The sequence below is a fragment of the Symphalangus syndactylus genome, chromosome 6 (assembly GCF_028878055.3).
Source record: "Symphalangus syndactylus isolate Jambi chromosome 6, NHGRI_mSymSyn1-v2.1_pri, whole genome shotgun sequence".
Taxonomy (NCBI): Eukaryota; Metazoa; Chordata; class Mammalia; order Primates; family Hylobatidae; genus Symphalangus; species Symphalangus syndactylus.
The window spans coordinates 51,644,284-51,670,949 of record NC_072428.2 but is presented as its reverse complement, the minus strand read 5'-3'; the positions used below and the strand labels follow the sequence as shown (position 1 = coordinate 51,670,949).

Genomic DNA, 26,666 nt, shown 5'->3' with positions numbered 1-26,666 from the left:
ACGCTCCTCACTTCTTCCCAGATGGGGCGGCCAGGCAGAGGTGCTCCTCACTTCTTCCCGGAGGGGGTGGCCGGGCAGAGGCACTCCTCACTTCTGTGACAATGGGTGGCCGGGAAGAGGCGCACCTCACTTCCTCCCGTACGGCAAGGCCGGGCAGAGGCGCTTCTCACTTCCTCCCGGACGGGGCAGCCAGGCAGAGGAGCTCCTCACTTCCCAGACGGGGCAACCGGGTAGATGCGTTGCGCATTTCTTCCAAGATGGGGAGGCCGGGCAGAGACGCTCCTCACTTCTTCCCAGATGGGGCGCCCAGGCAGAGGTGCTCCTCACTTCTTCCCGGAGGGGGCGGTCGGGCAGAGGCGTTCCTCACTTCTGAGACGATGGGTGGCCGAGCAGAGGCGCTCCTCACTTCGCAGATGATGGGTGGCTGGGCAGAGGTGCTCCTCACTTCCCAGATGGGGCGGACGGGCGGAGGCGCTCCTCATTTCTTCCCGGACGGGGCGGCCGGGCAGAGGCGCTTCTCACATCTTCCCGGATGGGGCGACCAGGCAGAGGCACTCCTCACTTCCCAGACGTTGGGGGGCTGGACAGAGGCGCTCCTCACTTCCAGGATGATGGGTGGCCGGGTAGAGGGGCTCCTCACTTCCCAGACGGGGAGGCCGGGCAGAGGCGCTCCTCAATTCCCAGACGGGGCGGCCGGGCAGAGGCACTGCTCATTTCTTCCCAGACGGGGCAGACGGGCAGAGGTGCTCCTCACTTCTTCCCGGACGGGGCACCCGGGCAGAGGCGCTCCTCACTTCTTCCCAGATGGGGCGGCCGGGCAGAGGAGCTCCTCACTTCCCAGACGATGGGTGGCCGGGCAGAGGCACTGCTGAATTCCCAGACGATTGGTGGCCGGGCAGATGCGCTCCTCACTTCCCAGACGATGGGTGGCTGGGCAGAGGCTCTCCTCACTTCCCAGATGATGGGTGGCCGGGCAGAGGCACTCCTCACTTCCCAGACGGGGCAACCGGGTAGACGCGTTGCGCATTTCTTCCAAGATGGGGCGGCCGGGCAGAGACGCTCCTCACTTCTTCCCAGACCGGGCGGCCAGGCAGAGGTGCTCCTCACTTCTTCCCGGAGGGGGCGGCCGGGTAGAGGCGCTCCTCACTTCTTCCCGGATGGGGCGCCCGGGCAGAGGCGCTCCTCACTTCTTCCCAGATGGGGCGGCCGGGCAGAGGAGCTCCTCACTTCCCAGACGATGGGTGGCCGGGCAGAGGCACTGCTGACTTCCCAGACGATGGGTGGCCGGGCAGTGGCGCTCCTCACTTCCCAGACGGGGCGGCCGGGCAGAGGCACTCCTCACTTCCCCGACGGGGCAGCCGGGCAGAGGTGGTCCTCACTTCTTCCCGGACGGGGCGGTCCGGCAGAGGCGCTCCTCACTTCTTCCCGGACGGGGCGGCCGGGCAGAGGTGCTCCTCACTTCTTCCAGGACGGGGCCGCCAGGCAGAGGCGCTCCTCACTTCCCAGATGATGGGTGGCCGGGCAGAGGCCTTCCTCACTTCCCAGACGATGGGTGACCGGGCAGAGTCGCTCCTCACTTCCCAGACGATGGGTAGCCGGGCAGAGGCGCTCCTCACTTCCCAGATGATGGGTGGCCGGGCAGAGGCGCTCCTCACTTCCCAGGCGGGGTGGCCGGGCAGAGGCGCTCTTCACTTCTTCCCGGACGGGGCGGCCGGGCAGAGGCACTCCTGACTTCTTACCGGACAGGGCGCCTGGGCAGAGGCCCTCCTATCTTCCCAGATGAGGCGGCTGGGGAGAGGCCCTCCTCACTTCCTAGACGGGGCAGCCGGGCAGAGGTGCTCCTCACTTCCCAGATGATGGGCGGCTGCGCAGAGGCGCTCCCCACTTCCCAGATGATGGGCGGTCGGGCAGAGGCACTCCTCACATCCCAGATGATGGGCGGCCGGGCAGAGGCGCTCCTCACTTCCCCGATGATGGGTGGCCGGGAAGAGGCACTCCTCACTTCCCAGATGGGGCGGCTGGGCAGACGCGCTCCTCACTTCCCAGATGGGGCGGCCGGGCAGAGGCGCTCCTCACTTCCCAGACGGGGCGGCCGGGCAGAGGCGCTCCTCACTTCTTCCCGGACGGGGCGACCAGGCAGAGGTGCTCCTCACTTCCCAGACGTTGGGGGGCTGGGCAGAGGCGCTCCTCACTTCCAGGATGATGGGTGGCCGGTAGAGGGGCTCCTCACTTCCCAGACGGGGAGGCCGGGCAGAGGCGCTGCTCATTTCTTCCCAGACGGGGCGGACGGGCAGAGGTGCTCCTCACTTCTTCCCGGACGGGGCACCCGGGCAGAGGCGCTCCACACTTCTTCCCAGATGGGGCGGCCGGGCAGAGGAGCTCCTCACTTCCCAGACGATGGGTGGCCGGGCAGAGGCGCTCCTCACTTCCCAGATGATGGGTGGCTGGGCAGAGGCTCTCCTCACTTCCCAGATGATGGGTGGCCGGGCAGATGCACTCCTCACTTCCCAGATGGGGCAACCGGGTAGACGCGTTGCGCATTTCTTCCAAGATGGGGCGGCCGGGCGGAGACGATCCTCACTTCTTCCCAGACGGGGCGGCCAGGCAGAGGTGCTCCTCACTTCTTCCCGGAGGGGGCGGCCGGGTAGAGGCGCTCCTCACTTCTGCCCGGACGGGGCGCCCGGGCAGAGGCGCTCCTCACTTCTTCCCAGATGGGGCGGCCGGGCAGAGGAGCTCCTCACTTCCCAGACGATGGGTGGCCGGGCAGAGGCACTGCTGACTTCCCAGACGATGGGTGGCCGTGCAGTGGCGCTCCTCACTTCCCAGATGGGGCGGCCGGGCAGAGGCGCTCCTCAATTCTTCCCGGATGGGGCGGCCAGGCAGAGGTGCTCCTCACTTCTTCCCAGAGGGGGCGGCCCGGCAGAGGCGCTCCTCACTTCTTCCTGGACGGGGTGGCCAGGCAGAGGCGCTCCTCACTTCCCAGACGATGGGTGGCAGGGAAGAGGGGCTGCTCACTTCCCAGACGATGGGAGGCCTGGCAGAGGCGCTCCACACTTCCCAGACGATGGGTGGCCAGGCAGAGGCGGTCCTCACTTCCCAGACGATGCGTGGCCAGGCAGAGGCACTCCTCACTTCCCAGATGATGGGTGGCCGGGCAGAGGCACTCGTCACTTCCCGGATGATGGGTGACCGGGCAAACACGCTCCTCACTGCCCAGATGATGGGTGGCCGGGCAGAGGTACTCCTCACTTCCCAGATGGGGCGGGCGGGCAGAGGCGCTCCTCACTTCCCAGATGGGGTGGCCGGGCAGAGGCGCTCCTCACTTCCCAGATGGGGCGGCCGGGCAGAGGCGCTCCTCACTTCCCAGACGGGGCAACCGGGTAGACGCGTTGCGCATTTCTTCCAAGATGGGGCAGCCGGGATAGACGCTCCTCACTTCTTCCCAGATGGGGCGGCCAGGCAGAGGTGCTCCTGACTTCTTCCCGGAGGGGGTGGCCGAGCAGAGGCGCTCCTCACTTCGCAGATGATGGGTGGCTGGGCAGAGGTGCTCCTCACTTCCCAGACGGGGCGGCCGGGCGGAGGCGCTCCTCATTTCTTCCCGGACGGGGTGGCCGGGCAGAGGCACTCCTCACTTCTTCCCGGACGGGGCGACCAGGCAGAGGCACTCCTCACTTCCCAGACCTTGGGGGGCTGGGCAGAGGCGCTCCTCACTTCCAGGATGATGGGTGGCCGGGTAGAGGGGCTCCTCACTTCCCAGACGGGGCGGCCGGGCAGAGGCGCTGCTCATTTCTTCCCAGACGGGGCGAACGGGCAGAGGCGCTCCTCACTTCTTCCCGGATGGGGCGCCCGGGCAGAGGCGCTCCTCACTTCTTCCCAGATGTGGCGGCCGGGCAGAGGAGCTCCTCACTTCCCAGACGATGGGTGGCCGGGCAGAGGCACTGCTGACTTCCCAGACGATGGGTGGCCGGGCAGAGGCGCTCCTCACTTCCCAGACCATGGGTGGCTGGGCAGAGGCTCTCCTCACTTCCCAGATGATGGGTGGCCGGGCAGAGGCACTCCTCACTTCCCAGACGGGGCAACCGGGTAGACGCGTTGCGCATTTCTTCCAAGATGGGGCGGCCGGGCGGAGACGCTCCTCACTTCTTCCCAGACGGGGCGGCCAGGCAGAGGTGCTCCTCACTTCTTCCCGGAGAGGGCGGCCGGGTAGAGGCGCTCCTCACTTCTTCCCGGAGGGGGCGCCCGGGCAGAGGCGCTCCTCACTTCTTCCCAGATGGGGCGGCCGGGCAGAGGAGCTCCTCACTTTGCAGACGATGGGTGGCCGGGCAGAGGCACTGCTGACTTCCCAGACGATGGGTGGCCGGGCAGTGGCGCTCCTCACTTCCCAGACGGGGCGGCCGGGCAGAGGCGCTCCTCACTTCTTCCAGGACGGGGCCACCAGGAAGAGGCGCTCCTCACTTCCCAGATGATGGGTGGCCGGGAAGAGGGGCTGCTCACTTCCCAGACGATGGGTGTCCGGGCAGAGGCGCTCCTCACTTCCCAGACGATGGGTGGCCGGGCAGAGGCTCTCCTCACTTCCCAGATGATGGGTGGCTGGGCAGAGGCGCTCCTCACTTCCCAGGCGGGGTGGCCGGGCAGAGGCGCTCCTCACTTCTTCCCGGCCGGGCGGCCGGGCAGAGGCACTCCTGACTTCTTACCGGACAGGGCGCCTGGGCAGAGGCCCTCCTATCTTCCCAGATGAGGCGGCCGGGGAGAGGCCCTCCTCACTTCCCAGACGGGGCAGCCGGGCAGAGGTGCTCCTCACTTCCCAGATGATGGGCGGCTGCGCAGAGGCGCTCCCCACTTCCCAGACGATGGGCGGTCGGGCAGAGGCGCTCCTCACTTCCCAGATGATGGGCGGCCGGGCAGAGGCGCTCCTCACTTCCCCGACGATGGGTGGCCGGGAAGAGGCACTCCTCACTTCCCAGATGGGGCGGCCGGGCAGACGCTCTCCTCACTTCCCAGATGGGGCGGCCGGGCAGAGGCGCTCCTCACTTCCCAGACGGGGCGGCCGGGCAGAGGCGCTCCTCACTTCCCAGACGGGGTAACCGGGTAGACGTGTTGCGCATTTCTTCCAAGATTGGGTGGCCGGGATAGACGCTTCTCACTTCTTCCCAGATGGGGCGGCCAGGCAGAGGTGCTCCTCACTTCTTCCCGGAGGGGGCAGCCGGGCAGAGGCGCTCCTCACTTCTGAGACAATGGGTGGCCGGGCAGAGGCGCACCTCACTTCCTCCCGTGCGGCATGGCCGGGCAGAGGCGCTTCTCACTTCCCCCTGGACGGGGCAGCCGGGCAGAGGAGCTCCTCACTTCCCAGACGGGGAAACCGGGTAGACGCGTTGCGCATTTCTTCCAAGATGGGGAGGCCGGGCAGAGACGATCCTCACTTCTTCCCAGACGGGGCGCCCAGGCAGAGGTGCTCCTCACTTCTTCCTGGAGGCGGCGGCCGGACAGAGGCGTTCCTCACTTCTGAGACGATGGGTGGCCGGGCAGTGGCGCTCCTCACTTCCCAGATGATGGGTGGCTGGGCAGAGGCGCTCCTCACTTCCCAGATGATGGGTGGCTGGGCAGAGGCGCTCCTCACTTCCCAGATGGGGCGGCCGGGCGGAGGCGCTCCTCACTTCTTCCCGGATGGAGCGACCAGGCAGAGGCGCTCCTCACTTCCCAGATGTTGGGGGGCTGGGCAGAGGCGCTCCTCACTTCCAGGATGATGGGTGGCCGGGTAGAGGGGCTCCTCACTTCCCAGACAGGGAGGCCGGGCAGAGGCGCTCCTCAATTCCCAGACGGGGCAGAGGGGCTGTTCACTTCTTCCCAGACGGGGCGGACGGGCAAAGGTGCTCCTCACTTCTTCCCGGACGGGGCACCCGGGCAGAGGCGCTCCTCACTTCTTCCCAGATGGGGCGGCCGGGCAGAGGAGCTCCTCACTTCCCAGACGATGGGTGGCCGGGCAGAGGCGCTCCTCACTTCCCAGATGATGCGTGGCTGGGCCGAGGCTCTCCTCACTTCCCAGATGATGGGTGGCCGGGCAGAGGCACTCCTCACTTCCCAGATGGGGCAACCGGGTAGACGCGTTGCGCATTTCTTCCAAGATGGGGCGGCCGGGCGGAGACGATCCTCACTTCTTCCCAGACGGGGCGGCCAGGCAGAGGTGCTCCTCACTTCTTCCCGGAGGGGGCGGCCGGGTAGAGGCGCTCCTCACTTCTTCCCGGACGGGGCGCCCGGGCAGAGGCGCTCCTCACTTCTTCCCAGATGGGGCGGCCGGGAAGAGGAGCTCCTCACTTCCCAGACGATGGGTGGCCGGGCAGAGGCACTGCTGACTTCCCAGACGATGGGTGGCCGGGCAGTTTCGCTCCTCACTTCCCAGACGGGGCGGCCGGGCAGAGGTGCTCCTCACTTCCCAGACGGGACGGCCGGGCAGAGGCGCTCCTCACTTCTTCCCGGATGGGGCGGCCCGGCAGAGGCGCTCCTCACTTCTTCCTGGATGGGGTGGCCGGGCAGAGGCGCTCCTCACTTCCCAGACGATGGGTGGCAGGGAAGAGGGGCTGCTCACTTCCCAGACGATGAGTGGCCGGGCAGAGGCGCTCCACACTTCCTCCCGGATGGGGTGGCCAGGCAGAGGCACTCGTCACTTCCCCGATGATGGGTGGCCGGGCAGAGGCACTCGTCACTTCCCCGATGATGGGTGACCGGGCACAGACGCTCCTCACTGCCCAGATGATGGGTGGCCGGGCAGAGGCACCCCTCACTTCCCAGATGGTGCGGGCGGGCAGAGGCGCTCCTCACTTCCCAGATGGGGTGTCCGGGCAGAGGCGCTCCTCACTTCCCAGATGGGGCGGCCGGGCAGAGGCGCTCCTCACTTCCCAGACGGGGCAACCGGGTAGACGCGTTGCGCGTTTCTTCCAAGATGGGGCGGCCGGGATAGACGCTCTTCACTTCTTCCCAGATGGGGCGGCCAGGCAGAGGTGCTCCTCACTTCTTCCCGGAGGGGGTGGCCGGGCAGAGGCGCTCCTCACTTCTGTGACAATGGGTGGCCGGGAAGAGGCGCACCTCACTTCCTCCCGTACGGCAAGGCCGGGCAGAGGCGCTTCTCACTTCCTCCCGGACGGGGCAGCCAGGCAGAGGAGCTCCTCACTTCCCAGACGGGGCAACCGGGTAGATGTGTTGCGCATTTCTTCCAAGATGGGGAGGCCGGGCAGAGACGCTCCTCACTTCTTCCCAGACGGGGCGCCCAGGCAGAGGTGCTCCTCACTTCTTCCCGGAGGGGGCGGTCGGGCAGAGGCGTTCCTCACTTCTGAGACGATGGGTGGCCGAGCAGAGGCGCTCCTCACTTCGCAGATGATGGGTGGCTGGGCAGAGGTGCTCCTCACTTCACAGACGGGGCGGCCGGGCGGAGGCGCTCCTCATTTCTTCCCGGATGGGGCGGCCGGGCAGAGGCGCTTCTCACTTCTTCCCGGACGGGGCGACCAGGCAGAGGCACTCCACTTCCCAGACGTTGGGGGGGTTGGGCAGAGGCGCTCCTCACTTCCAGGATGATGGGTGGCGGGGTAGAGGGGCTCCTCACTTCCCAGACGGGGAGGCCGGGCAGAGGCGCTCCTCAATTCCCAGACGGGGCGGCCGGGCAGAGGCGCTGCTCATTTCTTCCCAGACGGGGCGGACGGCCAGAGGCGCTCCTCACATCTTCCCAGACGGGGCGCCTGGGCAGAGGCCCTCCTATCTTCCCAGATGAGGCGGCCAGGGAGAGGCCCTCCTCACTTCCCAGACGGGGCAGCCGGGCAGAGGTGCTCCTCACTTCCCAGATGATGGGCGGCTGCGCAGAGGCGCTCCCCACTTCCCAGACGATGGGCGGTCGGGCAGAGGCGCTCCTCACTTCCCAGACGATGGGCGGCCGGGCAGAGGCGCTCCTCACTTCCCCGATGATGGGTGGCCGGGAAGAGGCACTCCTCACTTCCCAGATGGGGCGGCCGGGCAGACGCGCTCCTCACTTCCCAGATGGGGCAGCCGGGCAGAGGCGCTCCTCACTTCCCAGACGGGGCGGCCGGGCAGAGGCGCTCCTCACTTCCCAGACGGGGCAACCGGGTAGACGCGTTGCGCATTTCCTCCAAGATGGGGTGGCCGGGATAGACGCTCCTCACCTCTTCCCGGAGGGGGCGGCCGGGCAGAGGCGCTCCTCACTTCTGAGACAATGGGTGGCCGGGCAGAGGCGCACCTCACTTCCTCCCGTGCGGCACGGCCGGGCAGAGGCGCTTCTCACTTCCTCCTGGATGGGGCAGCCGGGCAGAGGAGCTCCTCACTTCCCAGACGGGGAAACCGGGTAGACGCGTTGCGCATTTCTTCCAAGATGGGGAGGCCGGGCAGAGACGATCCTCACTTCTTCCCAGATGGGGCGGCCAGGCAGAGGTGCTCCTCACTTCTTCCCGGAGGGGGCGGCCGGGTAGAGGCGCTCCTCACTTCTTCCCGGACGGGGCGCCCGGGCAGAGGCGTTCCTCACTTCTTCCCAGATGGAGCGGCCCGGCAGAGGAGCTCCTCACTTCCCAGACGATGGGTGGCCGGGCAGAGGCACTGCTGACTTCCCAGACGATGGGTGGCCGGGCAGTGGCGCTCCTCACTTCCCAGACGGGGCAGCCGGGCAGAGGTGGTCCTCACTTCTTCCCGGACGGGGCAGTCTGGCAGAGGCGCTCCTCACTTCTTCCCGGACGGGGCGGCCGGGCAGAGGCGCTCCTCACTTCTTCCAGGACGGGGCCGCCAGGCAGAGGTGCTCCTCACTTCCCAGATGATGGGTGGCCGGGCAGAGGCCTTCCTCACTTCCCAGACGATGGGTGACCGGGCAGAGGCGCTCCTCACTTCCCAGACGATGGGTGGCCGGGCAGAGGCGCTCCTCACTTCCCAGACGATGGGTGCCCGGGCAGAGGCGCTCCTCACTTCCCAGGCAGGGTGGCCGGGCAGAGGCGCTCCTCACTTCTTCCTGGACGGGGCGGCCGGGCAGAGGCACTCCTGACTTCTTACCAGACAGGGCGCCTGGGCAGAGGCCCTCCTATCTTCCCAGATGAGGTGGCTGGGGAGAGGCCCTCCTCACTTCCCAGACGGGGCAGCCGGGCAGAGTTGCTCCTCACTTCCCAGATGATGGGCGGCTGCGCAGAGGCGCTCCCCACTTCCCAGATAATGGGCGGTCGGGCAGAGGCGCTCCTCACTTCCCAGACGATGGGCGGCCGGGCAGAGGCGCTCCTCACTTCCCCGATGATGGGTGGCCGGGAAGAGGCACTCCTCACTTCCCAGATGGGGCGGCCGGGCAGACGCGCTCCTCACTTCCCAGATGGGGTGGCCGGGCAGAGGCGCTCCTCACTTCCCAGACGGGGCGGCCGGGCAGAGGCGCTCCTCACTTCCCAGACGGGGCGGCCGGGCAGAGGCGCTCCTCACTTCTTCCCGGACGGGGTGGCCAGGCAGAGGCGCTCCTCACTTCTTCCCGGACGGGGCGCCCGGGCAGAGGCGCTCCTCACTTCTTCCCGGACGGGACGGCCGGGCAGAAGCACTCCTCACTTCTTCACAGACGGGGCGGCTGGGGAGAGGCGCTCCTCACTTCTTCCCGGACGGGGCGACCAGGCAGAGGCACTCCTCACTTCCCAGACGTTGGGGGGCTGGGCAGAGGCGCTCCTCACTTCCAGGATGATGGGTGGCCGGGTAGAGGGGCTCCTCACTTCCCAGACGGGGAGGCCGGGCAGAGGCGCTCCTCAATTCCCAGACGGGGCGGCCGGGCAGAGGCGCTGCTCATTTCTTCCCAGACGGGGCAGACGGGCAGAGGTGCTCCTCACTTCTTCCCGGACGGGGCGCCCGGGCAGAGGCGCTCCTCACTTCTTCCCAGATGGGGTGGCCGGGCAGAGGAGCTCCTCACTTCCCAGACGATGGGTGGCCGGGCAGAGGCACTGCTGACTTCCCAGACGATGGGTGGCCGGGCAGAGGCGCTCCTCACTTCCCAGACGATGGGTGGCTGGGCAGAGGCTCTCCTCACTTCCCAGATGATGGGTGGCCGGGCAGAGGCACTCCTCAATTTCCAGATGGGGCAACCGGGTAGACGCGTTCCGCATTTCTTCCAAGATGGGGCGGCCGGGCGGAGACGCTCCTCACTTCTTCCCAGACGGGGCGGCCAGGCAGAGGTGCTCCTCACTTCTTCCCGGAGGGGGCGGCCGGGTAGAGGCGCTCCTCACTTCTTCCTGGACGGGGCGCCCGGGCAGAGGAGCTCCTCACTTCCCAGACGATGGGTGGCCGGGCAGAGGCACTGCTGACTTCCCAGACGATGGGTGGCCGGGCAGTGGCGCTCCTCACTTCCCAGACGGGGCGGCCGGGCAGAGGCACTCCTCACTTCTTCCCGGATGGGGCGGCCCGGCAGAGGTGCTCCTCACTTCTTCCCGGACGGGGTGGCCGGGCAGAGGCGCTCCTCACTTCCCAGACGATGGGTGGCAGGGAAGAGGGGCTGCTCACTTCCGAGACGATGGGTGGCTGGGCAGAGGCGCTCCACACTTCCCAGACGATGGGTGGCCAGGCAGAGGCACTCCTCACTTCCCAGACGATGGGTGGCCGGGCAGAGGCACTGGTCACTTCCCCGATGATGGGTGACCGGGCACAGACGCTCCTCACTGCCCAGATGATGGGTGGCCGGTCAGAGGCACTCCTCACTTCCCAGATGGGGCGGGCGGGCAGAGGCACTCCTCACTTCCCAGATGGGGTGGCCGGGCAGAGGAGCTCCTCACTTCCCAGATGGGGCGGCCGGGCAGAGGCGCTCCTCACTTCCCAGACGGGGCAACCGGGTAGACGCGTTACGCATTTCTTCCAAGATGGGGCGGCCGGGATAGACGCTCCTCACTTCTTCCCAGATGGGGCGGCCAGGCAGAGGTGCTCCTCACTTCTTCCCGGAGGGGGTGGCCGGGCAGAGGCACTCCTCACTTCTGTGACAATGGGTTGCCGGGAAGAGGCGCACCTCACTTCCTCCCGTACGGCAAGGCCGGGCAGAGGCGCTTCTCACTTCCTCCTGGACGGGGCAGCCAGGCAGAGGAGCTCCTCACTTCCCAGACGGGGCAACCGGGTAGATGCGTTGCGCATTTCTTCCAAGATGGGGAGGCCGGGCAGAGACGCTCCTCACTTCTTCCCAGATGGGGCGCCCAGGCAGAGGTGCTCCTCACTTCTTCCCGGAGGGGGCGGTCGGGCAGAGGCGTTCCTCACTTCTGAGACGATGGGTGGCCGAGCAGAGGCGCTCCTCACTTCGCAGATGATGGGTGGCTGGGCAGAGGTGCTCCTCACTTCCCAGACGGGGCGGCCGGGCGGAGGTGCTCCTCCTTTCTTCCCGGACGGGGCGGCTGGGCAGAGGCGCTCCTCACTTCTTCCCGGACGGGGCGACCAGGCAGAGGCACTCCTCACTTCCCAGACGTTGGGGGGCTGGGCAGAGGCGCTCCTCACTTCCAGGATGATGGGTGGCCGGGTAGAGGGGCTCCTCACTTCCCAGACAGGGAGGCCGGGCAGAGGCGCTCCTCAATTCCCAGATGGGGCGGCCGGGCAGAGGCGCTGCTCATTTCTTCCCAGACGGGGCAGCTGGGCAGAGGCGCTCCTCACTTCTTCCCAGATGGGGCGGCCGGGCAGAGGAGCTCCTCACTTCCCAGACGATGGGTGGCTGGGCAGAGGCACTGCTGACTTCCCAGACGATGGGTGGCTGGGCAGAGGCTCTCCTCACTTCCCAGATGATGAGTGGCCGGGCAGAGGCGCTCCTCACTTCCCAGACGATGGGTGGCAGGGAAGAGGGGCTGCTCACTTCCGAGACGATGGGTGGCTGGGCAGAGGCGCTCCACACTTCCCAGACGATGGGTGGCCAGGCAGAGGCACTCCTCACTTCCCAGACGATGGGTGGCCGGGCAGAGGCACTGGTCACTTCCCCGATGATGGGTGACCGGGCACAGACGCTCCTCACTGCCCAGATGATGGGTGGCCGGTCAGAGGCACTCCTCACTTCCCAGATGGGGCGGGCGGGCAGAGGCACTCCTCACTTCCCAGATGGGGTGGCCGGGCAGAGGAGCTCCTCACTTCCCAGATGGGGCGGCCGGGCAGAGGCGCTCCTCACTTCCCAGACGGGGCAACCGGGTAGACGCGTTACGCATTTCTTCCAAGATGGGGCGGCCGGGATAGACGCTCCTCACTTCTTCCCAGATGGGGCGGCCAGGCAGAGGTGCTCCTCACTTCTTCCCGGAGGGGGTGGCCGGGCAGAGGCACTCCTCACTTCTGTGACAATGGGTTGCCGGGAAGAGGCGCACCTCACTTCCTCCCGTACGGCAAGGCCGGGCAGAGGCGCTTCTCACTTCCTCCTGGACGGGGCAGCCAGGCAGAGGAGCTCCTCACTTCCCAGACGGGGCAACCGGGTAGATGCGTTGCGCATTTCTTCCAAGATGGGGAGGCCGGGCAGAGACGCTCCTCACTTCTTCCCAGATGGGGCGCCCAGGCAGAGGTGCTCCTCACTTCTTCCCGGAGGGGGCGGTCGGGCAGAGGCGTTCCTCACTTCTGAGACGATGGGTGGCCGAGCAGAGGCGCTCCTCACTTCGCAGATGATGGGTGGCTGGGCAGAGGTGCTCCTCACTTCCCAGACGGGGCGGCCGGGCGGAGGTGCTCCTCCTTTCTTCCCGGACGGGGCGGCTGGGCAGAGGCGCTCCTCACTTCTTCCCGGACGGGGCGACCAGGCAGAGGCACTCCTCACTTCCCAGACGTTGGGGGGCTGGGCAGAGGCGCTCCTCACTTCCAGGATGATGGGTGGCCGGGTAGAGGGGCTCCTCACTTCCCAGACAGGGAGGCCGGGCAGAGGCGCTCCTCAATTCCCAGATGGGGCGGCCGGGCAGAGGCGCTGCTCATTTCTTCCCAGACGGGGCAGCCGGGCAGAGGCGCTCCTCACTTCTTCCCAGATGGGGCGGCCGGGCAGAGGAGCTCCTCACTTCCCAGACGATGGGTGGCTGGGCAGAGGCACTGCTGACTTCCCAGACGATGGGTGGCTGGGCAGAGGCTCTCCTCACTTCCCAGATGATGAGTGGCCAGGCAGAGGCACTCCTCACTTCCCAGACGGGGCAACCGGGTAGAGGCGTTGCGCATTTCTTCCAAGATGGGGCGGCCGGGCAGAGACGCTCCTCACTTCTTCCCAGACAGGGCGGCCAGGCAGAGGTGCTCCTCACTTCTTCCCGGAGGAGGCGACCGGGCAGAGGCGCTCCTCACTTCCCAGACGTTGGGTGGCTGGGCAGAGGCGCTCCTCACTTCCAGGATGATGGGTGGCCGGGTAGAGGGGCTCCTCACTTCCCAGACGGGGTGGCCGGGCAGAGGCGCTGCTCACTTCTTCCCAGACGGGGCGGACGGGCAGAGGTGCTCCTCACTTCTTCCCAGATGGGGCGGCTGGGCATAGGCGCTCCTCACTTCCCAGATGGGGCGGCTGGGCAGTGGCACTCCTCACTTCCCAGACGATCGGTGACCGGGCAGTGGCGCTGCTCATTTCCCAGTCGATGGGTGGCCGGACAGAGGCGCTTCTCACTTCCCAGATGATGGGTGGCCAGGCAGAGGCGCTTCTTACTTCCCAGATTGGGCAGCCGGGCAGAGGCGCTCCTCACTTCCCAGACTATGGGTGGCCGAGCAGAGGTGCTCCTCACCTCCCAGATGATGGGTGGCTGTTTAGAGGCGCTCCTCACTTCCCAGATGGGGCAGCCGGGCCGAGGCGCTCCTCAGTTCCCAGACGGGGTGGCCGGGCAGAGGCGCTCCTCACTTCTTCCCGAATGGGGTGGCCTGGCAGAGGCGCTCCTCACTTCCTCCCCGACGGGGCGGCCGGGCAGAGGCGCTACTCACTTTCCCGACGATGGGTGGCCGGGCAGAGGCGCTCCTCACTTCCCAGATGATGGGTGGCCGGGCAGAGGCGCTCCTCACTTCCCAGACGATGGGTGGCCTGGCAGAGGCACTCCTCACTTCCCAGACGATGGGTGACCGGGCAGAGGCGCTCCTCACTTCTCAGACGATGGGTGGCCAGGCAGAGGTGCTCCTCACTTCCCAGAAGGGGCGGCCGGGCCGAGGCGTTCCTCACTTCCCAGACGTGGCGGCTCGGCAGAGGTGCTCCTCACTTCCCAGACGAGGCGGCCGGGCAGAGGCACTCCTCACTTCCCAGATGGGGCGGCCGGACAGAGGCGCTCCTCACTTCTTCCCAGACGGGGTGGCTGGGCAGAGGCGCTCCTCACTTCTTCCCAGACGGGGGGGCCGGGCAGAGGCTCTCCTCACTTCCCAGACGATGGGTGACCGGGCCGAGGTGCTTGTCACTTCCCAGATGATGGGTGGCTGGGCCGAGGCGCTCCTCACTTCCCAGATGGGGCGGCCGGGCAGAGGTGCTCCTCACTTCCCAGACGGGGCGGCCGGTCAGAGGCGCTCCTCACTTCTTCCCAGATGGAGCTGCTGGACAGAGGCACTCTTCACTTCTTCCCAGACGGAGGGGCCGGGCAGAGGCGCTCCTCACTTCCCAGACAGGGCAGCTGGGCAGAGGCGCTTCTCACTTCCCAGTCGGGGTGGCCGGGCAGAGGCGCTCCTCACTTCTTCCTGGACGGGGCGCCCGGGCAGAGGCGCTCCTCACTTCTTCCCGTACGGGGCGCCCAGGCAGAGGCGCTCCTCACTTCTTCCTGGATGGGGCGGCCAAGCAGAGGTCCTCCTATCTTCCCAGATGAGGTGGCCGGGCAGAGACGCTCCTCACTTCCCAGACAGGGCGGCCGGGCAGAGGTACTCCTCACTTTCCAGACTATGGGCGGCTGGGCAGAGGTGCTCCTCACTTCCCAGACGGGGCGGCCGGGCAGAGGTGCTCCTCACTTCCCAGACGGGGCGGCCGGGCAGAGGCGCTCCTCACTTCTTCCCGGATGGGGCGGCCGGGCAGAGGCACCCCTCACTTCTTCCCAGATGTGGGCGGCTGGGCAGAGGCACTCCTCACTTCTTCCCAGACGGGGCGGCCGGGCAGAGGGACTCTTCACTTCCCAGACGGGGCGGCCGGGCAGAGGCGCTCCTCACTTCCCAGATGGGGTGGCCGGGTAGAGGTGCTCCTCACTTCCCAGAGGGGCGGCCGGACAGAGTTGCTCCTCACTTCTTCCCAGATGGGGCGGCCGGGCAGAGGCGCCCCTCACTTCTTCCCAGATGGGGTGGCTGGGCAGAGGCACTCCTCACTTCTTCCCAGACGGGGCGGCCGGGCAGAGGCACTCCTCACTTCCCAGATGGGGTGGCCGGGCAGAGGCGCTTCTCACTTCTTCCCGGATGGGGCGGCTGGGCAGAGGCGCTCCTCACTTCTTCCCAGATGAGGCGGGCAGGCTGAGGCGCTCCTCACTTCCCAGACGATGGGTGGCTGGCCAGTGGCACTCCTCACCTCCTAGACGATGGGTGGCCAGGCAGAGGCGCTCCTTGCCTCCCAGACAATGGGTGGCCGTGCAGAGGCGCTCCTTGCCTCCCAGACAATGGGTGGCCGTGCAGAGGCGCTCCTCACTTCCCAGACGAGGCGCCTGGGCAGAGGCATTCCTCACTTCTTCCCAGATGGGGCGGCTGGGCAGAGGCGCTCCTCACTTCCCAGATGGGTCGGCCGGGCAGAGGCGCTCCTCACTTCTTCCCAGATGGGGCGGCCGGGCAGTGGCACTCCTCACTTCCCAGACGATCGGTGACCGGGCAGAGGCGCTGCTCACTTCCCAGTCGATGGGTGGCCGGACAGAGGCGCTTCTCACTTCCCAGATGATGGGTGGCCAGGCAGAGGCGCTCCTTACTTCCCAGATGGGGCGGCCGGGCACAGGCGCTCCTCACTTCCCAGACGATGGGTGGCCGAGCAGAGGCGCTCCTCACTTCCCAGACGATGGGTGGCTGTGTAGAGGCGCTCGTCACTTCCCAGATGGGGCGGTCGGGCCGAGGCGCTCCTCACTTCCCAGACGGGGTGGCCGGGCAGAGGCGCTCCTCACTTCTTCCCGGATGGGGCAGCCGGGCAGAGGCATTCCTCACTTCTTCATGGACGGGGCACCCCGGCAGAGGCACTCCTCACTTCTTCCTGTACGGGGCGGCCGGGCAGTGGCCCTCCTATCTTCCCAGATGAGGCGGCTGGGCCCAGGTGCTCCTCACTTCCGAGGCAGGGCGGCCGGGCAGAGGTGCTCCTCACTTCCTGGACGATGGGCGGCCGGGCAGAGGCGTTCCTCACTTCCCAGACAGGGCGGCCAGGCAGAGGCGCTTCTCACTTCCCAGACAGGGCGGCCGGGCAGAGGCGCTCCTCACTTCCCCGATGATGGGTGGCTGGGCAGAGGCTCTCCTCACTTCCCAGATGGGGTGGCCGGACAGAGGCGCTCCTCACTTCTTCCCAGATGGGTCAGCCGGGCAGAGGCGCCCCTCATTTCTTCCCAGATGGGGCGGCTGGGCAGAGGCGCTCCTCAGTTCTTCCCAGACGGGGCGGCCAGGCAGAGGCGCTCCTCACTTCCCAGACGGGGTGCCTGGGCAGAGGCGCTCCTCACTTCTTCCTGGACAGGGCAGCCAGGCAGAGGCCCTCCTCACTTCTTCCCAGACGGGTCGGCCGGGCATAGGCGCTCCTCACTTCTTCCCGGACGGGTCGGCCGGGCATAGGCGCTCCTCACTTCTTCCCGGACGGGCACCCGGCAGAGGCGCTCCTCACTTCCCAGACGATGGGTGGCTGGGCAGAGGCGCTCCTCACCTCCTGGACGATGGGTGGCCTGGCAGAGACGCTCCCCACCTCCCAGGTGGGGCGATGGCCGGGCAGGGGCTGCAATCCCAGCACCCTGGTAGGCCATGTCAGGCGGCTGGGAGCTGGAGGTTGCCGTGAGCTAAGACCACGGCACCGCACTGCAGCCCAGGCAACACCGAGCACCGAGTGAGTGAGACTCCGTCTGCAGTCCCAGCACCTCTGGAGGCCGAGGCGGGCAGAGTAGTCAGGGTCAGGAGCGGGAGAGGAACGTGGGCAACATGGCAAAACCGCGCCTGCAGGCAAAGGAGAAAAAGCAGGCAGCAGTGGTTCTGGCGCGGGCAGTCCCAGGCAGTCCGTGGGGCGGGGCAGCAGGGAGCGGAGTAGATTGCAGCCTGGGCCCCAGAGGGAAAAAAAAGGAAGGAAGGAAGGAAGGAAGGAAGGCAGGCAGGCAGGCAGGCAGGCAGGCAGGAAGGCTGATTCTTCTCCCTTTTCTTTATTAGTCTTGCTAGCGGTCTATCAATTTTGTTGATCTTTTCAAAAAACCAGCTCCTGGATTCATTGATTTTTTGAAGGATTTTTTGTGTCTCTATTTCCTTCAGTTCTTCTCTGATCTTAGTTATTTCTTGCCTTCTGCTAGCTTTTGAAGGTGTTTGCTCTTGCTTCTCTAGTTCTTTTAATTGTGATGTTAGGGTGTCAATTTTAGATCTTTCCTGCTTTCTCTTGTGGGCACTTAGTGCTATAAATTTCCCTCTACACACTGCTTTGAATGTGTCCCAGAGATTCTGGTATGTTGTGTCTTTGTTCTTTTTGGTTTCAAAGAACATCTTTACTTCTGCCTTCATTTTCTTATGTGCCCAGTAGTCATTCAGGAGCAGGTTGTTCAGTTTCCATGTAGTTGAGTGGTTTTGAGTGAGTTTCTTAATCCTGATTTCTAGTTAGATTGCACTGTGGTCTGAGAGACAGTTTGTTATAATTTCTGTTCTTTTACATTTGCTGAGGAGTGCTTTACTTCCAACTATGTGTTCAATTTTGGAATCAGTATGATGTGGTGCTGAGAAAAATGTATATTCTGTTGATTTGGGGTGGAGAGTTCTGTAGATGTCTATTAGGTCTGCTTGGTGCGGAGCTCAGTTCAATTCCTGGATATCCTTGTTAACTTTCTATGTCATTGATCTGTCTAATGTTGACAGTGGGGTGTTAAAGTCTCCCATTATTATTGTGTGGGAGTCTAAGTCTCTTTGTAGGTCTCTAAGGACTTGCTTTATGAGTCTGGGTGCTCCTGTATTGGGTGCATATATATTTAGGATAGTTAGCTCTTCTTATTGAATTGATCCCTTTACTATTACGTAATGGCCTTTTTTGTCTCTTTTGATTTTTGGTGGTTTAAAGTCTGTTTTACCAGAGACTAGGATGGCAACCCCTGCCTTTTTTTGTTTTCCATTTGCTTGATAGATCTTCCTCTATCCCTTTATTTTGAGCCTATGTGTGTCTCTGCACGTGAGATGGGTTTCCTGAATGCAGCACACTGATGGGTCTTGACTCTGTATCCAATTTGTCAGTCTGTGTCTTTTAATTGGAGCACTTAGCCCACTGACATTTAAAGTTAATATTTTTATGTGTGAATTTGATCCTGTCATTATGATGTTAGCTGGTTATTTTGCTTGTTAGTTGATGCAGTTTCTTCATAGCCTTGATGGTGTTTACAATTTGGCATGTTTTTGCAGTGGCTGGTACTGGTTGTTCCTTTCCATGTTTGGTGCTTCCTTCAGGAGCTCTTTTAGGGCAGGCCTGGTGGTGACAAAATCTCTCAGCATTTGCTTGTCTGTAAAGGATTTTATTTCTCATTCACTTATGAAGCTTAGGTTGGCTGGATATTAAATTCTGGTTTGAAAATTTAACAACCTTTCAGGCCAAAAACTCTCAATAAATTAGGTATTGATGGGACGTATCTCAAAATAATAAGAGCTATCTACGACAAACCCACAGCCAATATCATACTGAATGGGCAAAAACTGGAAGCATTCCCTCTGAAAACTGGCACGAGACAGGGATGCCCTCTCTCACCGCTCCTATTCAACATAGTGCTGGAAGTTCTGGCCAGAGCAATCAGGCAGGAGAAGGAAATAAAGGGTATTCAATTAGGAAAAGAGGAAGTCAAATTGTCCCTGTTTGCAGATGACATGATTGTATATCTAGAAAACCCCATTGTCTAAGCCCAAAATCTCCTTAAGCTGATTAGCAACTTCAGCAAAGTCTCAGGATACAAAATCAATGTACAAAAATCACAAGCATTCTTGTACACCAATAACTGACAAACAGAGAGCCAAATCATGAGTGAACTCCCATTCACAATTGCTTCAAAGAGAATAAAATACCTAGGAATCCAACTTACAAGGGATGTGAAGGACCTCTTCAAGGAGAACTACAAACCACTGCTCAATGAAATAAAAGAGGATACAAACAAATGGAAGAACATCCCATGCTCATGGGCAGGAAGAATCAATATCGTGAAAATGGCCATACTGCCCAAGGTAATTTATAGATTCAATGCCATCCCCATCAAGCTACCAGTGACTGTCTTCACAGAATTGGAAAAAACTACTTTAAAGTTCATATGGAACCCAAAAAGAGCCCACAACACCAAGTCAATCCTAAACCAAAAGAACAAAGCTGGAGGCATCATGCTACCTGACTTCAAACTATACTACAAGGCTACAGTAACCAAAACAGCATGGTACGGGTACCACAACAGAGACATAGATCAATGGAACAGAACAGAGCCCTCAGAAATGATGCCGCATATCTACAACTATCTGATCTTTGACAAACCTGACAAAAACAAGAAATGGGGAAAGGATTCCCTATTTAATAAATGGTGCTGGGAAAACTGGCTAGCCATATGTAGAAAGCTGAAACTGGATCCCTTCCTTACACCTTATACAAAAATTAATTCAAGATGGATTAAAGACTTAAATGTTAGACCTAAAACCATTAAAATCCTACAAGAAAACCTAGGGAATACCATTCAGGGCATAGGCGTGGGCAAGGACTTCATGTCTAAAACACCAAAAGCAATGGCAACAAAAGCCAAAATTGACAAATGGGATCTCATTAAACTAAAGAGCTTCTGCACAGCAAAAGAAACTACCATTAGAGTGAACAGGCAACCTACAGAATGGGAGAAAAGTTTTGCAACCTACTCATCTGACAAAGGGCTAATATCCAAAATCTACAATGAACTCAAACAAATTTACCAGAAAAAAACAGACAACCCCATCAAAAAGTGGGTGAAGGACATGAACAGATACTTCTCAAAAGAAGACATTTATGCAGCCAAAAAACACATGAAGAAATGCTCATCATCACTGGCCATCAGAGAAATGCAAATCAAAACCACAGTGAGATACCATCTCACACCAGTTAGAATGGCCATCATTAAAAAATCAGGAAACAACAGGTGCTGGAGAGGATGTGGAGAAATAGGAACACTTTTACACTGTTGGTGGGACTGTAAACTAGTTCAACCATTGTGGAAGTCAGTGTGGCGATTCCTCAGGGATCTAGAACTAGAAATACCATTTGACCCAGCCATCCCATTACTGGGTATATACCCAAAGGACTATAAATCATGCTGCTATAAAGACACATGCACACGTATGTTTATTGCGGCACTATTCACAATAGCAAAGACTTGGAACCAAGCCAAATGTCCAACAATGATAGACTAGATTAAGAAAATGTGGCACATATACACCATGGAATACTATGCAGCCATAAAAAATGATGAGTTCATGTCCTTTGTAGGGATATGCATGAAACTGGAAAACATCATTCTCAGTAAACTATCGCAAGGACAAAAAACCAAACACCACATGTTCTCACTCATAGGTGGGAATTGAACAATGAGAACTCATGGACACAGGAAGGGGAACATCACACTCCGGGGACTGTTGTGGGGTTGGGGGAGGGGGGAGGGACAGCATTAGGAGATATACCTAATGCTAAATGACAAGTTAATGGGTGAAGGAAATCAACATGGCACATGGATACATATGTAACAAACCTGCACATTGTGCACATGTACCCTAAAACCTAAAGTATAATAAAAAAATAAATATTAAAAAAAGAAAATTCTTTTCTTTAAGAATGTTGAATATTGGCCCCCACTCTCTTCTGGCTTGTAGAGTTTCTGCTGAGAGATCAGCTGTTAGTCTGATGGGCTTCCCTTTGTGGGTAACCCAACTTTTCTCTCTGGCTGCCTTTAAGATTTTTTCCTTTATTTCAACCTTGGTGAATCTGACAATTATGTTTCTTGGAGTTGCTCTTCTCAAGGACTATCTTTGTGGCATTCTTTGTATTTCCTGAATTTGAATGTTGGCCTGCCTTGCTAGATTGGGGAAGTACTCCTGTATAATATCCTGCAGAATGTTTTCCAACTTGGTTCCATTCTCCCTGTATCAGATGTAGATTTGGTCTTTTCACATAGTCCCATATTCCTTGGAGGCTTTGTTCATTTCTTTTTATTCTTTTTTCTCACTTCATTTCATTTATTTGATCTTCCATCACTGATATTCTTTCTTCCAGTTGATCGAATCGGCTACTGAGGCTTGTGCATTAGTCATGTAGTTCTCATGCCTTGGTTTTCAGCTCCATGAGGTCCTTTAAGGACTTCTCTGCATGGGTTATTCTAGTTAGCCATTCGTCTAATTTTTTTTCAAGGTTTTTAACTTCTTTGCCATGTGTTCGAACTTCCTCCTTTAGCTCGGAGTAGTTTGATCGTCTGAAGGCTTATTGTCTCAACTCGTCAAAGTCATTTTCCATCCAGCTTTGTTTTGTTACTGGTGGGGAGCTGCGTTCCTTTGGAGGAGGAGAGGCACTCTGATTTTTAGAGTTTCCAGTTTTTCTGCTCTGTTTTGTCCCCATCTTTGTGGTTTTATCTACCTTTGGTCTTTGATGATGGTGATGTACAGATGGGGTTTTGGTGTGGATGTCCTTTCTGTTTGTTAGTTTTCCTTGTAACAGTCAGGACCCTCAGCTGCAGGTCTGTTGGAGTTTGCTGGAAGTCCACTCCAGATCCTGTTTGCCTGGGTATCAGCAGTGGAGGCTGCAGAACTGCTGATATTGGTCAACAGCAAATGTTGCTGCCTGTTCGTTCCTCTGGAAGTTTTGTCTCAGAGGAGTACCCAGCCATGTGAGGTGTCAGTCTGCCCCTACTGGGGGGGTGCCTCACAGTTAGGCTACTTGGGGGTCAGGGACTCACTTGAGAAGGCAGCCTGTCTGTTCTCAGATCTCCAGCTGTGTGCTGGGAGAACCACTACTCTCTTCAAAGCTGTGAGACAGGGACATTTAAGTCTGCAGAGGATTCTGCTGCGTTTTGTTTGGCAATGCCCTGCCCCCAGAGGTGGAGTCTACAGAGGCAGGCAGGCCTCCTTGAGCTGCAGTGGGCTCCACCCAGTTTGAGCTTCCTGGCTGCTTTGTTTACCTACTCAAGCCTCAGCAATGGTGGGCGACCCTCCTCCAGCCTTGATGCCACCTTGCAGTTTGATCTCAGACTGCTGTGCTAGCAATGAGTGAGACTCTGTGGGCATAGGACCCTCCAAGCCAGGCGTGGTATATAATCTCCTGGTGTGCCGTTTGCTAAGACCATTGGAAAAGCACAGTATTAGGGTGGGAGTGACCCGATTTTCCAGGTGCCATCTGTCACCCCTTTCTTTGACTAGGAAAGGGAATACCCTGACCCCTTGCGCTTCCTGGGTGAGGCAATGCCTCACCCTGCTTTGGCTTACGCTTGGTGCCCTGCACCCACTCTCCTGCACCCACTTTCTGACACTCCCCAGTGAGATGAACCTGGTACCTCAGTTGAAAATGCGGAAATCACCCATCTTCTGCGTTGGTCATGCTGGGAGCTGTAGACTGGAGCTGTTCATATTTGGCCATCTTGGCTCCACCCCCCTCTCATTTGTTTATTAGTCTGGCTAGCAGTCTATTTTGTTAGTTTTAAAAAACAGATCCTGGATTCATTGATTTTTTGAAGGATTTTTCGTGTCTGTATCTCTTTCAGAACCAATGACAAAACCACATGATTATCTCAATAGATGCAGAAAAGGCCTATGATAAAATTTAACACCTCTTTATGCTAAAAACTCTTAACAAATTAGATATTGATGGAATGTATCTCAAAATAATAAGACCTATTTATGAGAAACCCACAGCCAATATAATACTGAATGGGCAAAACCTGGAAACATACCCTTTGAAAACCAGTACAAGACAAAGATGCCCTCTCTCACCACTCTTATTCAACATAGTATTGGAAGTTCTGGCCAGAGCAATCATGCAAGAGAAAGAAATAAAGGATATTCAAATAGGAAGAGAGGAAGTCAAATTGTCTGTTTGCAGATGACATGATTGTATATTTAGAAAACCCCATCGTCTCCGCCCAAAATCTCCTTAAGCTGATAAGCAACTTCAGCAAAGTCTCAGGATACAAAATCAGTGTGCAAAAATCACAAACATTCCTATACACCAAAATAGACAAAAAGAGAGCCAAATCATGAGCAAACTTCCATTTACAATTGCTACAAAGATGATAAAATACCTAGAAATACAACTTACAAGGGATGTGAAGGATCTCTTCAAGGAGAACTAGAAACCACTGCTCGAGGAAATAAGAGAGGACACAAACAAATGGAAAAATGTTCCATGCTGATGGATAGGAAGAATCAATATTGTGAAAATGGCCATACTGCCCAAAGTAATTTATAGATTCAATGCTATTCCCATCAAGCTACCCTTGACTTTCTTCATAGAATTAGAAATAACTACTTTAAAGCTCATATGCAACCAAAATGACCCTGTATAACCAAGACAATCCTAAGCAAAAAGAACAAAGCTGGAGACATCATGCTACCTGACTTCAAACTATATTACAAGGCTACCATAACCAAAACAGCATGGTACTGGTACCAAAACAGATATATAGACTAATGGAATCAAAGAGAGGCCTCAGAAACACCACCACACATCTACAACCATCTGATCTTTGACAAACCTGACAAAAACAAGCAATGGGGAAGGAGAAAAGATTCCCTATTTAATAAATGGTGTTGGGAAAACTGGCTAGCTATATGCAGAAAACTGAAACTGGATCCCTTCCTTACACCTTTTACAAAAACTAACTCAAGATAAAGTAAAGACTTAAAGGTAAGATCTAAAAGCATAAAAACCCTAAAAGGAAACCTGGGCAATACCACTCAGGACATAGATATGAGCAAAGACTTCATGACTAAAACACAAAAGCAATGGCAACAAAAGCCAAAATTGACAAATGGGATTTAATTAAACTAAAGAGCTTCTGCACAGTAAAAGAAACTATCATCAGAGTGAACAGGCAACCTACAGAATGGGAGAACATTTTTTTAATCTATCCGTCTGACAAAGGGCTAATATCCAGAATATGCAAAGAACTTAAATTGGCAAGAAAAAGCAACCCCATTAAAAAGTGGGCAAAGGATATGAACAGACAGAAAGATATAAATGTCTCAAAAGAAGACATTTATGTGGCCAACAAACATATGAAAAAAAGCTCATCATCACTGGTCATTAGAGGAATGCAAATCAAAACCACAATGAGTTACCATCTCATTTAGAATGGTGATCATTAAAAAGTCAGGAAACAACAGATGCTGGAGAGGATGTGGAGAAATAGGAATGGTTTTACATTGTTGGTGGGAGTGTAAATTAGTTCAACCATTGTGGAAGACAGTGTCATGATTCCTCAAGGATCTAGAAACAGAAATACTGTTTGACCCAGCAATCCCATTACTGGGTATATACTCAAAGGATTATAAATCATTCTACTATAAAGACACATGCACACATATGTTTATTGAAGCACTGTTCACAATAGCAAAGACTTGGAATCAACCCAAATGCCCATCAATGATAGACTGGATAAAGAAAATGTGGCACATATACACCATGGAATACTATGCAGCCATAAAAAAGGATGAGTTCATATTCTTTGCGGGGACATGGATGAATCTGGAAACCATCATTCTCAGCAAACAAACACAGGAACAGAAAACCAAACAGTGCATGTTCTCACTCATAAGTGGGAGTTGAACAAGGAAAACACATGGAAACAGGGAGGGAAACATCACATACAAGGGCCTGTCAGGGGGTGAGGGGCTAGGGGAGGGATAGCATTAGGAGAAAAACCTAATGTAGATGATGGGTTGATGAGTGCAGCAAACCACCATGGCATATGTATACCTATGTAACAAACCTGCATGTTCTGCACATGTATCCCAGAACTTAAAGTATAATAAAAAAGATGCTGAAACAGTGAAAAATAAGGCCCACTGTTTTATATATAACATCTCACTTAAACTGCTCCAGATTGTTTTAGTATCTCAATTTTATAGAGTGGAAACTGATACTTTTAGAGGCTCGGTATCTATTCTGGGGCCACTTGGCTAATAAGGAGTTTAAGTGCTGTCTGATTTCATATCCAGTTAACTACAATGCTGGCAAGACTTTTATGTCTATATATTTAAGGCTAACACATCCTCAAAGTCTCCAATACCATCCTCTCTTACACGAAGTCTTATTTCTCTGTTATCGGCTAGGGTGTAGTGTAACGTAGCAGTTCAGTTTTTACACATAGTTTACTGTGTTTTAAGGTCATAGCTACTTGAGAACAGAATTGGTACCTGGTTAATCTCTAAGTAAAGCACAGTGCATAAAGAAACCCCAATTTTGTGAACCACTGAAAAGACTATTGAAAATGTAGATTTTAGAATGAAGAAAACACCCTGGGACTGCAGTGAAACAGAGAGAACTACAGAGTTCCAGGACATCTGTAACTGAGCCTTTCACCTGTAGGCTACCCTATGTTGGAGATTGAGGATGAGGGGATGGCTGAGGTTGGTGAATGGCAGTAGTCTCCATACGAGCAGAAAGAATCGATCTTGTGTTTCACCTGTCTACTTCCATTTATCATTTTCTCTCATATCCCAGATGTGACTGGCAATCTGATTGTGTCCGCATTTATTAGTTTTAAGGCAAATGAAGGATTCTAGAGACAGGCTGTAGAGAAGCTAAAGAAAATATTTCATCAGAGAGAAGTTAGCATTTCAGCAAAATACACATACAAATCCTTTAAAAAATTCTTATTAACTTTAGAGACTGAAACTTGTTAAGAACCTGTGAAATTTCTGACTGAAATTTCAATGCATGAACATAGGATGTATGATAGATATGGGAATGCCTGTATTGGGTTGCAGCCCATGGAGGTAAGAGATTGGTCTCCAGGTTGGAAGAACAACTTGGATGATCTCAGGAACTAAGGGACTTGAGCAGACTGAACTTTGAAATTTTCTCTTCTCTAATCTCCAGGACACACTGGGAACAAAGGACATCTGTAGCAAAGCCTTTCAACTCTAGATTGTCCTCTCCATCCTAGAAATGGAGGAGGAAGTGATGGCTTAAGTTGGTTAATTAAAAGCTCTGATCTTCTGTAAAATACCTAGCCAGTGTTCTTCAAGACTCTCAAGGTCATGGAAGCCTTGGAAAAACAGAAACTTCCATCTCAGACCAGAGGACACTAAGGAGAAATAATGACTAAATGCAATTTGGTATCCTGGATTGGATCCTGGAACAGAAGAAAGACATTGGAAAAACAGGTGAAATCCAAATAAAGTGTGGACTTTAGTTAATAGCGATGTACCAATATTAGTCCTTTGGTTTTGACTAACGTATTGACTAACTTACCATGGTTATGTAAGATGTTAACATTAAGGGAAATGGGTGAAGGACATTCAGAAACTCCATAAACTATATTTGTAACTTTTTTGTAAATCTAAAATTATTCCAGAATAAAGCTTATTAAAAAGAAAAAAAAAAGCTCTGACCATGAACGGTGGGGGAGGGT

General features: G+C 57.7%; 1 protein-coding gene across 1 annotated transcript; it reads left to right on the top strand.

The window, feature by feature from the left end:
- The first annotated feature begins 2,685 nt into the window (after positions 1-2,685).
- LOC134737063 (collagen, type I, alpha 1a-like) lies at positions 2,686-26,179 on the top strand. Its single transcript, XM_063642383.1, has 12 exons — positions 2,686-2,769; positions 3,276-3,380; positions 4,439-4,469; positions 4,740-4,790; positions 5,021-5,057; positions 6,341-6,416; positions 6,769-6,910; positions 9,203-9,399; positions 9,676-9,788; positions 10,301-10,416; positions 10,691-10,787; positions 26,132-26,179. The coding sequence occupies exons 1-12, from the start codon at positions 2,712-2,714 to the stop codon at positions 26,177-26,179; spliced, it is 1,071 nt and encodes a 356-aa protein (XP_063498453.1). The 5' UTR covers positions 2,686-2,711.
- The last annotated feature ends 487 nt before the right edge of the window (positions 26,180-26,666 follow it).

Excerpts from the sequence above, each read along its gene's own strand:
- LOC134737063 (XM_063642383.1), top strand. The coding sequence starts at position 2,712 with ATGGGGCGGCCGGGCAGAGGAGCTCCTCACTTCCCAGACGATGGGTGG. Across the intron at positions 5,058-6,340 it reads GACGGGGCGGCCGGGCAGAG|GCACTGCTGACTTCCCAGAC; the intron begins GCGCTCCTCACT and ends GGCCGGGCAGAG. Across the intron at positions 6,911-9,202 it reads TTCCCAGACGGGGCAACCGG|GGGCAGAGGCGCTCCTCACT; the intron begins GTAGACGCGTTG and ends TAATGGGCGGTC.